This window comes from Lissotriton helveticus, chromosome 1_1, assembly GCF_964261635.1.
Source record: "Lissotriton helveticus chromosome 1_1, aLisHel1.1, whole genome shotgun sequence".
Lineage (NCBI taxonomy): Eukaryota > Metazoa > Chordata > Amphibia > Caudata > Salamandridae > Lissotriton > Lissotriton helveticus.
Genome location: NC_136057.1, coordinates 348,240,163 through 348,252,881, shown reverse-complemented (window position 1 = coordinate 348,252,881; position 12,719 = coordinate 348,240,163). Strand labels below are relative to the sequence as shown.

General features: G+C 44.3%; 1 protein-coding gene across 1 annotated transcript in view; it reads left to right on the top strand.

The window, feature by feature from the left end:
• LRP6 (LDL receptor related protein 6) overlaps nucleotides 1-12,719 on the top strand; it is a 1,212,873-nt gene that overhangs the window by 1,036,889 nt on the left and 163,265 nt on the right. Inside the window, exon 19 of the mRNA XM_078673499.1 lies at nucleotides 1,287-1,397. Within this exon, the coding sequence (XP_078529625.1) occupies nucleotides 1,287-1,397 (111 nt within the window). The remainder of the gene's footprint in view (nucleotides 1-1,286; nucleotides 1,398-12,719) is intronic.

Below are 12,719 nucleotides of genomic sequence, written 5' to 3'. Positions count from 1 at the left end.
TTCCTCGCCGTCCATTCTCTCTAAATCGACCAGAGGGTGAAATAACAGTGGAACAGGCAGCAATCAGTTTTCTGCTGCGAGGCCAGCTGGCAGGAGTATACGCGAAGCCAGTGGGGAACATGTAGTGGCAGATTTCTTAAACCTGGTCGAGGGCTCCCTGCCTAACGCAGGACGAGTCGGAGGGGCTAGACGAAGACATACAACTGGAGGAACTGCAAGAGGGTCTTCGGGACCTTGTCCGCAGTAGTTGCCTGACTCCTGTTGTGTATTTTCAAGCATTCTCCACTTCCCGCCCTGCCAGAGACCCTTTGTGAGGCCTGATCCAACTGTGACTTACCAACCTGAGGGAGGCCTTGATAAAATTTATGGTTAAAACCCTGCAAGGATCCCGTGGACCCAGGTTCATTCAGCTGCTGTCCATGCTTAATGTGGTAGTCATGCTCCTTGCGAAAGTACTGGCACTGTATTTCAGCCATGTGATCACATACCTGGTACACAGGGATCAGTGCGTATTTATGCCAGGAAGAGGCACCCACATGAACCTGAGGATGCTCTCATGTGTGATGCACGAGACCCGGAACAAGGCGGTGAAGGCAGCACTGGTTGCCTTCGATATTGAGAAGGCGTTTGATACTTTTCATGGGAATATCTATGGGAGATGCTGAAGCGGAGCGGATAGATGTGTGCGCACACTGGATAGATTCAGTACATGTTGAAAAGCATATAATCCTAAACTGATTTTTGCCCCTGAGCGCTAAACATAAAACTCGCTTCAAACAAGCATTCCACAGCTGATGTACAATTTGCTTAGCAGGAGAGTAAGACTTGATGAGGCTTCAAGTATCCTCAACTCAGTCCAAACCTCACCAGTTTCCTTAACTGTGCTGTCACCAGCTCTGAGAGTCTAAACTTGAATCTGTTTCAAATGTATCTCACTTACTGGCATCAAATTTCTCTCCTTGCTCTTGGAACAACTATCTGTTATTTTAGGAGTCAGAAGAATCTTCTGTTTAGAAAGGTGTGTACACCTTTTCGAAAAGTTTTAATTCTGATTTTGTGCTCCATTTCCTGTTTTTGTACTTTGATTTTAACTAAGTGAAACTGTTCTTTTATTTTCATAATATATAATAGTCGAATACCGCCATACAACCTTGTTAGTTTGTAATGATTATGCATGTGAAAGAATTTGCAACTAGTTGATTGACAAGTCGTAGTACAGCAGATCTTTACAGTAAAAAGATTGCCAGTAGCATTTGATGACTCCTGCTCTCTATCCTTTTTTGCAGTGATTTGTTCATCAGATCAGTTTCGATGTGCCAGTGGACAGTGTGTTGGGAAGCACAAAAAGTGTGATCACAACTCCGACTGCAGCGATGGCTCAGATGAGCAAGGATGTTGTAAGTTATTTTTGCCTAAAGAACTTCACTGCTTTTTGTATATCCATCAAAACGATATGCTTGACATAGTTACTAAATTATATTTGAGTCCTGGATAATGACAGCATTGTAAATTCATATAGAATACATCATGCATTAGAGTCTGACCAATAAATTGCGTCTGCTTAAATGTAGTACTCCCTCCACGAGTCCCAAATCCTTTGGTCAGGCATCCTAATGCTTGATTGACCTTTCTCAGTTTGGTCATGATAATCCATACACCTCAGCCAAGTAGGGAGGGGAGCTGGAACTGGTGCTGGGCGTGCTGCAGCTGAACACCAGTGCTGTAAAATGTCATGTTTAGTTAAGAATGAGCCCAGTTCCAGCAGTGAGTGCCTTACACCCTTGAACCCTCCATGATACCCAAGAGGCACTCCTTAAGTGCAAATTCGCTGTGCTGTGCAATCCCCTCAAAAGTGTTACCATAATCTTTTGCCCATAAGTCTGATTTGTTGAAGTAGCAGACCATGTGGAAGAACCCACCCACCTCTAAATTGGCACCTCTGTTGGTGAATGTCTATTTTGTATCCTTCAAAGTTTCTCTGGAGTTTAATAGGTGCGGTTCATGAAATTAAATTGGACCTGTGGACGCCTGGCCAAGATAACCTCTTCCTGCAGCACCATCCTGGCCACCCCCCTTTCCTACTCCTCCAGTGACCCTAGTTCCCCTTCCCAGCATGCCTGCTGGCATAACAGATGTTCAGGGGTGTTTACCAATAATTTAATATACAACATGTTCCCTGGTGAGCTGAGGGAGGTTGGTGTAACGTTTTCCTCAAAGGTACCTTTGCCTAAGCAGCCCCCAGCCCCAGCACTACAATGCTGACTCTTCTACAATTTCTCCTCCAAAGCTGGGGCTTTTTACTACACCAGATGCAGTAGTGCAGAACATTAGGCTTGCCCCACCAGACCCCCTCACCGGTTCCCTGCATCTGTAGTCCAGGACTGTTTCCCTCCTTGCCTCCAACGGATCAAAACACAGTTGCAGCAGACAGAGGAGCCCACGCACCTCCTAGCAGCATCATCAATTGGGTTATCAAGTAATTTTTCTTTTCGGGTTGATGGATTTTGAAATATTTTTGGGCTGGAGCACTTTTCCACATTTGCCATGTAAGCCAGTTAAGCCATGCACCCCAATGTGGCAAGTGTAACCTGATGTGAAACAGTTGCAACAAGAATCTGTGCATAATTAAAATCACTCGAACTTTCCGTGACATGGCTATTTTTCTTGTGTTTTTCTTTCAATCCCTGGCCCATTTTTGTGAGGAAATTGAGAAGCAAGAACTTTATAGAAAGAGCACAATTCTAAATAGAGTTCTGCATTGGCCTCCTTGTGATTGAAGTTGGATAAAATTTACTTCCCTGGATGCCATAGGCCTGTCACCATCTTATACTCCAGCATTCTCTTCAAAGCCGTCTCCTGTTCTGAAGTATATGAGCCTGTTTCCGCTGCCTGTCTGTTCAGACAGTGCTGCTGCTCTCATCCTTTTTTTAAAGAACTTTTTATTTGCATTTCATCCCATAATGTACATGAATATCATTGAGTTCCAAGGTGCACAACCACAATCCATCATAGTACATATCAAACATAATATATGCAAATATGAGCAATAGCAATGTAGTTTTAGTTTAACCATATTTAGAATAACTCAACAGCCAACAGAAGCTGTCACATTTCTGTTCATTATCCCCAACAGGTTGCTATATAGTGGCCACATTCCAAGCTGGGCAGTGCAATCATCTAATCGTTGCAAGATAGAAAACAGTGTTCTGTGTATGTATAAGATAAACACCATAAATTGCCGCTTGCAGCAATGCCTAAACATTAGAGTACTAATGATAAGTGTTGGTACCAACAGGCAGTTCATGGGGATGTTCGATAAGCTACATGGTCAGGGGGGCCCATATGTCCCAGGGTCTTGAGGAAACAGGGACTATTTCCGAATAGAGAGCCATCTGCTCCTGCCATAAAATCATGTCTCCTAGCCATTCTTTGAATTTTGGTGCTCTCCCTCTGCCCCATCTACAGGCCACTCGACGTCTCGCCAATGTTATACTGAAAGTAACGAATTTTCGCCTAGCGGCAGGGAGCTGCTCTGTGTATCCTAGAAGCACCACTAATGGGGACATTGGCATGTCTATAAGGGTCATTTGTGTCAGAGCCGCAAACACCTCTTGCCAGTATTGATGGATCGCCACGCAGGACCATGCGAGATGAAGGAAGTCAACGTCCTCGGCCCTACACCTATCGCAGCATGCAGTCTCCCTCAAGCCATACCGGTGCAGTCTAACAGGGGTGTAGTATATGCTATATAAAAATTTGTAGTGTGTGATGCGCAGCCGGCAGTTAGAGGAGACCAGCTCAGTTTGTTTGCAGCAGTATTCCCATTGCGAGTCTGTGATATAATGTCCTAGTTCCGCGCTACACTTGGAGCGAGCCAGGCATGGAGTGTAAACTATATCTGCATATAGGCCATGATAAAGGGCAGACACCGTATGGGAAGCCTCAGATGTACGCAATAGCTGGTGCAGCGGGGTAACAGTGGGGGGATCCTTTGGAAATGAGGGTGTGCAATCTTTAATCCCTTGTCTTAAGCGTGTATATAAAAAGATATCCATAGGTGTCGGGTGGGCATCTCAAAAGAATTGTTGTACATCCTTAAACGTGCCGTTGTGATAAAGGTCCCCCCAATTGACGATCTGACATTTAGATTTGGTAAAGATGCCCTCTAATAACAATGACCTGTTCGAGGCATATGGGCTGCAGACAACACACTATTGCATTAGATCACCATCTGGTGGTCGGCCTGCATGATTACACTTTGTTGTTGTCTTGGAAGAGTCTTTGTCTGTTGGATGACTCCTCCCTTAGACCGTAGTGCGCATGGGCATCGACTCCATCTTCAGATTGTTTTTTCCGACATCGGGCTCGGATGTGTTCATCGTTCGGTCCCGTTACTGATCTCTTTTCGAATCCATAAATTAATCAAAATACCATTGGTATCGTCGTTGACATTTATTCCGGTTACCAGCGACGAATAGAGACTTCACTTCTCGATTCCAGCATTCGTCGGGGCCGTCTGGCCAAACTGTGCCTTTGGGCCTTTGGCTCATGGAAAGAACACCCTTCAAGAAGTGCCCTCGGTGTGGACACAAATTCCCTCACACCGATCTTCATGAGGTTTGCAATCTCGGCTTATCTCCAGAGCTCGAGAGTCGAGACTGTGAGGTCTGCGCTTCGTTCCGGTCCAAGAAAACAATCACGGACCGTCGAGCTCGGAGAGTAATGGCGCAGTCATCTTCGACACCAGACCTCATCATAGACGAGGCTCCAATTGAAGTAGACGCCAAAGAACAACAGCACAAAGAATCGCTTCCGAAGCAGAGGATTCAGCTTCTGGAGTCTAGGATCAATCCGAAGATGAAGACCTTCCAGCTGGTCAACAGGTCGTGAGTACAGACGTTGACCCTGTTCACCCCACCGTACCGGGACAGGCTTCGGTTCCACCTCCACCTTTGGGCCTGGGTGCACAACGACCAAAACCGTCCGACTCCCCGCCTTCAGGCTCGGCAGCGAAGATTACAAAAAAGCCTCCAGTCGACTCGGGATCGAGTCAGTCTGTCGGTCCTGAAAAGCAGAAGGTCCTTAAACCCAAATTAACACCGGCACCAAAGCATCCTTCGGTACCGAAGTGGTCGAACCGAAAGCAAGTTTGGCACCGAAAGAGGTCCCAAACCCACCGAACCAAAAACCTCCCCGGTTCTGAAAAAAGTGGATCCGAAGAATGTTCCGGTACCGAAACATACTTCGGCTCCGAAAGTAGATGAGTCAACGCATACTCGGGGATCAAAAACTTTGGATCCAAAGAGCGCGGATCCTAGGAAAAATTCTTCGGAACCTAAACCAAAACCTGCTCCAAAGACAATGAACACTGTTAAACCTAAGCATTTCGGTTCCATACCATGTAAACCGAAAAAAGATTTGCCAGTAGAAGAGCTTTTTAAACCTGATCTAAAAGCAAAAAACTCTTCATATTAATCCAAAGACTGGACATATCACTTCTGTCGGGGGGAGGTTACAACAGTTCCTACCTGTCTGGAACTCCATCACCACAGACAGGTGGGTAAGACAAATAATTCAGTCAGGTTATTGTCTGGGGCTCACTTCCACTCCTCCAACAATACCACCCAGAAAGCGTCCTATGTCACAGGAACACCTCATTCTGCTAAGACAAGAGGTTGAATCTCTACTGCAAAAGTACACAATAGAACCCATCCCAAGTTCCAAAAGAACATCAGAACAAAGGAGTTTATTCTCTATACTTTCTCATACCCAAAAAGGACGGATCCCTCAGACCTATTTTAGATCTAAGGCCCCTAAACCTGTACATACAATGAGGCCACTTTCATATGGTCACACTACAACAGGTTCTACCGTTGCTAAAGAAGGGAGACTTCCTTGCCACATTAGAGCTCCAGGACGCCTACTTCCACATTCCCATACATCAATCGCACAGAAATTCTGTACCTAAGGTTCATTCTAGAAGGTCAACACTACCAATTCAAGGTACTCCCCTCCGGAGTACCTACAGCACCTCGAGTGTTCACAAAGTGTTTAGCAGTAGTAGCAGCACACTTAAGAAGGGACAACATTCATGTCTTCCCATATCTGGACGATTGGTTAATAAAATCCAAGTCATACAACCAATGTGTACAGCACACGCATCAAACAATATATCTGCTACACAAACTGGGATTCACAGTAAATCAAAAGAAATCCCATCTCCAACCATCCTTGTCTCAGCAGTATCTGGGTGCCACAATAGATACCTCCAAAGCAATAGCGTACCCCAACCCAGCAAGAATGCAAACTATGCAGGATCTGCATCAAACGATTCCAGCCACAACACTCACTACCAGCTCAAGTGTTTATGCAACTAATAGGAATGATGGCATCTTGCATTTTCATAGTGCCGTATGCAAGTCTACAAATGCCCCCCATTCAAGAGTGCTTGGCAAGTCAGTGGAATCAGGTTCAGCAACAAATAACCGATCTGGTGGTGGTAGACCACCGGACTTATCGCTCTCTGCAATGATGGAACACCAAGAACCTTTCCAAGGGCCGGCCGTTTATAGAACCTGTTCCACTGTTAATACTAATCACAGACGCATCTCTCACAGGATGGGGAGCACATTTACAAAATCACACAGTACAGGGTACATGGACAATGCAACAAAAAGTACTCCACATAAATCATCTGGAGTTACTAGCAATTTTTCTAGCTCTAAAATCGTTTCAGCATTACCTGTCAAACAAAGCTGTACTAGTCCGGACGGACAATATGACAGCAATGTATTACATTCAAAAACAAGGAGGAACACACTCCCTACAGCTCTCCCGGCTGGCACAGAGCAAATGGAGATGGGCCATTCCTCAAAACATTTTTCTATTAGCAGAACATCTACCAGGAGTTCACAATCAAGTTGCAGATCTGTTAAGTCGTCAGAGACAACAGATGCACGAATGGGAACTTCATCATCAAGTTCTTCAGCCATTTTTTCAACAGTGGGGTCAACCAGAGATAGATTTGTTTGCTACAAACCACAACTCCAGATGCCCACGCTTCGCCGCCAGATACCCACACCCATTATCCAAAGGCAATGCGGTATGGATGAACTGGTCAAACAAATTTGCGTACGCTTTTCCACCTCTCCCACTAATTCCATTAGTGGCTCGCAAGCTACAGCAACATTCTCTCACACTGATTCTCATAGCACCAACGTGGGCAAGACAACCTTGGTACACCACGCTACTAGAGATGTCAGTAGTACCACATTGCAAACTAAAACTCTTCCCACATCTACTAACACAGAACCATGGAGAGCTTATGCATCCAGACCCAATGCAGCCCAATCTAGCGATTTGGTTCCTGAGGTCTTAGAATTTGGATATCTAAATGTACCACCTGATTGTATGAACGTCATAAAAGAAGCAAGACGCCCTACCACTAGAGCATGATATGCAGCAAAGTGGAAAAGGTTTATTGTATATTGTACAAATAACTACATCAATCCCTTTGATGTTTCCATACAAAACATTATATGCGGTCTGTTGCATTTGCAAAGATCTATCTTAGCGTATTCCTCAATCAGGTTACATCTTGCTGATATAGCAGCATATCTTCAAAACAGACAACATTTGTCATTGTTTAGAGTACCTGCAATTAAAGCGTTTATGGAGGGACTTAAAAGAATAATTCCTCCTAGAATACCACCCTCTCCAGTGTGGAACTTAAATGTTGTCCTCGCAAGACTTATGGGTCCTCCTTTTGAACCATTACGTAAGTGTGAATTGCAATTCCTTACATGGAAAGTTGCTTTTTTAGTAGCTGTGACTTCACTTAGAAGAGTAAGTGAGTTACAAGCATTAACAATTCAAGAACCATTTATATAAATTCATCATAATAAAGTGGTTCTTAAAACAAATCCAAAGTTTCTGGCAAAGGTCATTTCACCTTTCCACCTCAATCAATCTATTGAGTTGCCAGTATTTTTTCCCCAACCACAAACAGTGGCAGAAAGAGCTCTACATACATTAGATGTGAAGAGAGCGCTTCTCTACTACATTGAAAGGACAAAACCTTTTCGTAAAAGTAAACAACTCTTTGTGTCTTTTTCTCCTCCACAAAAGGGAAACCCAATTTCAAAATCAGGCATTGCAAGATGGATTTCTAAGTGCATTCAGATTTGTTATTCAAAAGCAAAACACCCTCTATCCATTCCCCCTAGGGCTCATTCTACCCGTAAATATGGGGCATCTATGGCATTCCTAGGGAACATACCATTAGATGATATATGTAAAGCAGCTACATGGTCTACACCGCACACATTTACAAAACACTACTGTGTAGATGTGCAGGCAAAATAACAAGCAAGTGCAGGCCAGGCTGTACTCAAAACATTATTTCAAACTACTGCAACGGACACGGGTGGTCGCCGCTAAGGGAGAAACTGCTGTGCAATCTATGCAATAGTGTGTGGTCTGCAGCTCATATGCCTCGAACGGAAAATGCTACTTACCAGTATGCATCTGTTCTTGGCATGTAGGGCTGCAGAACCACACACGCCCACCCGCCTACCGATGTCTGTTCCAGTTTTATCTTATTTAGATACACAATACATGGTCATCTCTATATGTACTCCTACAACTCCATCATTTGCCCAATGGCGAAAACAATCTGAAGATGGAGTCCATGCCCATGCGCACTACGGTCTAAGGGAGGAGTCATCCAACAGATAAAGACTCTCCCAAGACAACAAAGTGTAATCATCCGGGCCCACCACCAGATGGTGATCTAATGCAATAGTGTGTGGTTCTGCAGCCCTACATGCCAAGAACAGATGCATACTGGTAAGTAGCATTTTCCTTTTGGATGGTATGTGAGCGGGCGCAATGGGGAATACAGCATTGGAAGCTTAAGAATATGTAAAATGCATTGCCATGCCTTTATAGTGCAATCTACCAACAGCAGGTCCCCCGGTCTACCCTCAGGCACTGAGAGAAGAACGCCATCAAGCGGAATGGGATGCGCCAACCAATGTTCCGTGGCAACCTGGGGCGTATACCAGATGGGGTGGAACCAGTAGTGTGCAAAATGTGCCTGAGCACAAAGGTAATATAATTAAAAATGAGGCACATCAAGTCCACCTTGCGCATCGGGACGAGCGATTATTTCCCACTGGAGACGCGGCTGCTTACCCCCCCCCATACTAAGCGGATAAGTTCCAATCTAAGCATGGTAAAAAAAAAAAAGGTCAGCCAGGATAGATCGGGATATTTAAAAAGAGATGTAAGAATTTAGGAAGTATGATCATTTTAATTAGGGAAATCCGTCCTGCCATAGTGAGTGGGAGAGCTATCCATCGGGTGATGCAGCCTCCGACGTGCTCTAGCGCACAGCCATAGTTGCTGCGCAATAGCTCTTCCGATAATTCGTGATATGTATCCCTAGATACTTTACCTCTGTGGTACACCATTCAAGAGGGTAGTCAATCGTGAAGGGAATTGACGCTGGGGTAAGAGGGAAGATCTGGGATTTTGACCAATTAATAGTAATCCCCGACAATCCACCAAAGCGCACAAATTCTCGTAAGAGAGGATTAAGGTTTTGCTCAGGATGTTTTACATATAACCTAACATCATCAGCATATAATGAAACCAATATGGGACGTAAAAAACACCTAAGGGCTTTTTCCGCATGATGTTGCCGGATTCTCGCAGCAAGAGGTTCAATTACTAAAGCAAAAAGGAGAGGGGAGAAGGGGCATCCCTATCGAGTGCCCCTCTGAAGCAGAACGGGAGGGAAGAGAATTGAAAGTTTATTGCACAGTTAATTAAAACCAATGCGATACAGTACATAATAGAAAAATTAAAATACTCATAAAACCATGCGCTTAAGATCAATTCAACACAATATTGCGATAAACATAAACAGTTCAGCATACAAAATGATGTTCTTTGCTGGCCGCCCACATTAGGCCCTTTATACTTCTCATCCACTCTGTAGCCTGTTAGTCTATTCATGTTTTTCCACAGTTTCCATTAAAATTTACAGGTGATTCATAAATTAAATCATGTATCCTGTTTGTAAATTATTCATTGATCAATTGTTAGTAGGTTTTTTTCCACTACTTTTAAAAATTTCACAAAGCTGCAACTCAGCTGAGGGTCCTGTGCTGAAAAGCAGGTTAGCACTGCACTCCTTCGTGTGCGTACCCCCTGAAAAATAAAATGGTGTTTCAGCAGGAGCTTTCTTTCTTCTTGCAGTTCTTCACACGTGCATAGCAGGTGCATCATGTCTTCAACCCCAATGCCACATAGCCTGCATAGTGTTCCTGATTTGGATCTCAGCCAGTGAGGGAGGTGTAGTATGCATGGAAGCAGACCCAGTCTATATCTTAAAAAGGACAATTTGTTTTTTTTTGTATAACCTAGACCAAGATAAGGCTGGGAGGCTTGTGTCAGGTATGTATTTAATACCATCCATGCGTGTGATCTTTTTGATAGAGTGGCTTTATCCTGGACCCATGACTGAAGCTTGATCGATTTCTTCACCAGTTTATTAATTGATTTATGATGATCTGCCGGGGACGCCCAGAGATCTGCCAGCCCGGTGCTCACTATGCTCTTTGCCAAATATTTTGCTGCTGGTGAGTTTGGGGTCTGCTCTAGTTCTTTCCATAAGTATTCATTTAATGTTCCTTCAGTCGTTTTTCTTACTTTGTTCCATGAGCAGATATATGCCCCTTGTCGTGCCAAAACCTGTGACCGAACACCAAACTCCAATCTGATCTGTGCTGGGGAGGATCGTTTTGGGAGGCCGAAGATGATTCTGTATGCCATCACTATTGTAGTATCAAGTGTTACGGCGTCTCTGCCACGGTGGGCCTCACTCCCATAAGTTAGTGTTGGTAGTAATTTTGCACGTATGACATGTAGTAGAGGGGTCAGAGAAGGGCCCGAGAGGTTGTTGTTTAATGTTTTTAAGGCGATTGCCATTGCAAGGCCCTTACCTCTTATACTGGCCCTTTGTTCACTGAATTGGCCACCCCTATCAATCTTCACACCTAGATATTTATACGACGAGGTGTCTTTGATGCGGATGTTATTCCAGAACCACGAGAAGCTTTTCTTATGTTTGATCCTGCTGATTGTCATTGTTTGCGTCTTCTCGAGGTTCGCTGTTAGATCGTTTAGCTCGGAGTATCTCTGGGTTGTGTTTAAGAGGTTTTGAAGCCCTACTCTGGTATGGCTTATTAACACCAGGTCGTCTGCATATAGAAGGCATGGTAGATTTAGGCCTCCTAATTTTGGCGAGTGTGAGTTACAGTTATTTAATAGGGGCACAAGATCCGCCAGGAACAGATTGAACAGTGTGGGTGCCAACACGCAACCTGCTTAAGGCCGTTGTTAGTTTGTATCCGCCGTGACAGCATTGAGCCGTCCCCCACCTTAATCTGGATCCAAGTGTCTGTATGTAGGTTGATTAACGGCTCCAGCAACCCTTTTGGGATGCCCCAATCCTTGAGTTTTGTCCATAATAAATTGCGGTTGATGTTGTCAAAAGCAGCCTTATAGTCTATGAAGCAGAGGTGCAGGGGCATTTTTTTCATCTCTGCCTTATCTATAAGCATGCTCATAGACAGTATGTTTGTTGTTGTCCCCACAGCTTTAACGAAACCTGTTTGATTAACAGGTATGAGAGACTTCCTTGTGGCCCATGCCTTTAGTTCTTCCAGTATTAGACCTGCAAAATACTTCGCATCATTATCGATTAGGGCAACTAACCGATAATTTTGAGGAAGACCTCTATCCCCTGCTTTATATATGGGGGCAATAACGGAGCCCCTCCAAGTGTCTGGTAGGATGTTAGAGTACCTGATCTCCCGAAAGAGGGGTTCCAATGCCGCTGCCCAATAATCTGTGTCTTGTTTAAAAAGGACGGGCGGAATCCCATTTGGACCCGGCGCACCTCTCCTTCTTCCTTTCTTTATTTGCCGCTTTATTATAGGTTCCAGAGATATATTATCTGCATCCCCTGCCATGTCCTGTTTAGTTTGGCACATTTGTAGCTTATTGCCGACATCATGGGATCGTGAGATGAGAGTTTTGCTCAGAATCTGATTGGGCGACAGATCTCGGTTGAAGTGGTTTTCAAGAAACGCTGCCCAGGTTGCTTCTGCGATGTTAGATGTAACCTCCATTTTTGCAGGGTGCGTTAATGCATTTATTTTTTTCCAATAATTTGCACTGTCATTCTTTTTTATGTCCTCATGGAGTCTTGCCCATAGTTGTTCTTCTTTAGTTCTGTTTGCTTCCCATTTTAGTTTTTTTAGTGAGGCTTTTAGTTTAGAGAGTTGATGCAGTGTCCCTTTGTTGTTCTGGTCCTGCTGTGCTGCTCTCATTAGCTTAGAGATTGAGTATTTCATTTCTTTTACTTTCCCTCTATATGCTTGGGGAAGGGTGCCCAGGTTATTCGTCCTTGTGCGCTTTTTTGGCTTGGATGCATATTGCCCCAGGATAGTAGTGAACTGCACCCATTTCGCTACTTCATTAGTGCCATTGCGCTCCATATAGTGCTTTTTTGCCTGTCCAATCAAAAGTTCGCCCATTGCGACCGAATACTTGATCTTTTTGAAGTTTACGGTGTAGATGGACTCTTTAGGAGCCATCGAACGCTCGTAATTTGGTTTGGCAAGATCCATAATGATTTCCTGAGGATA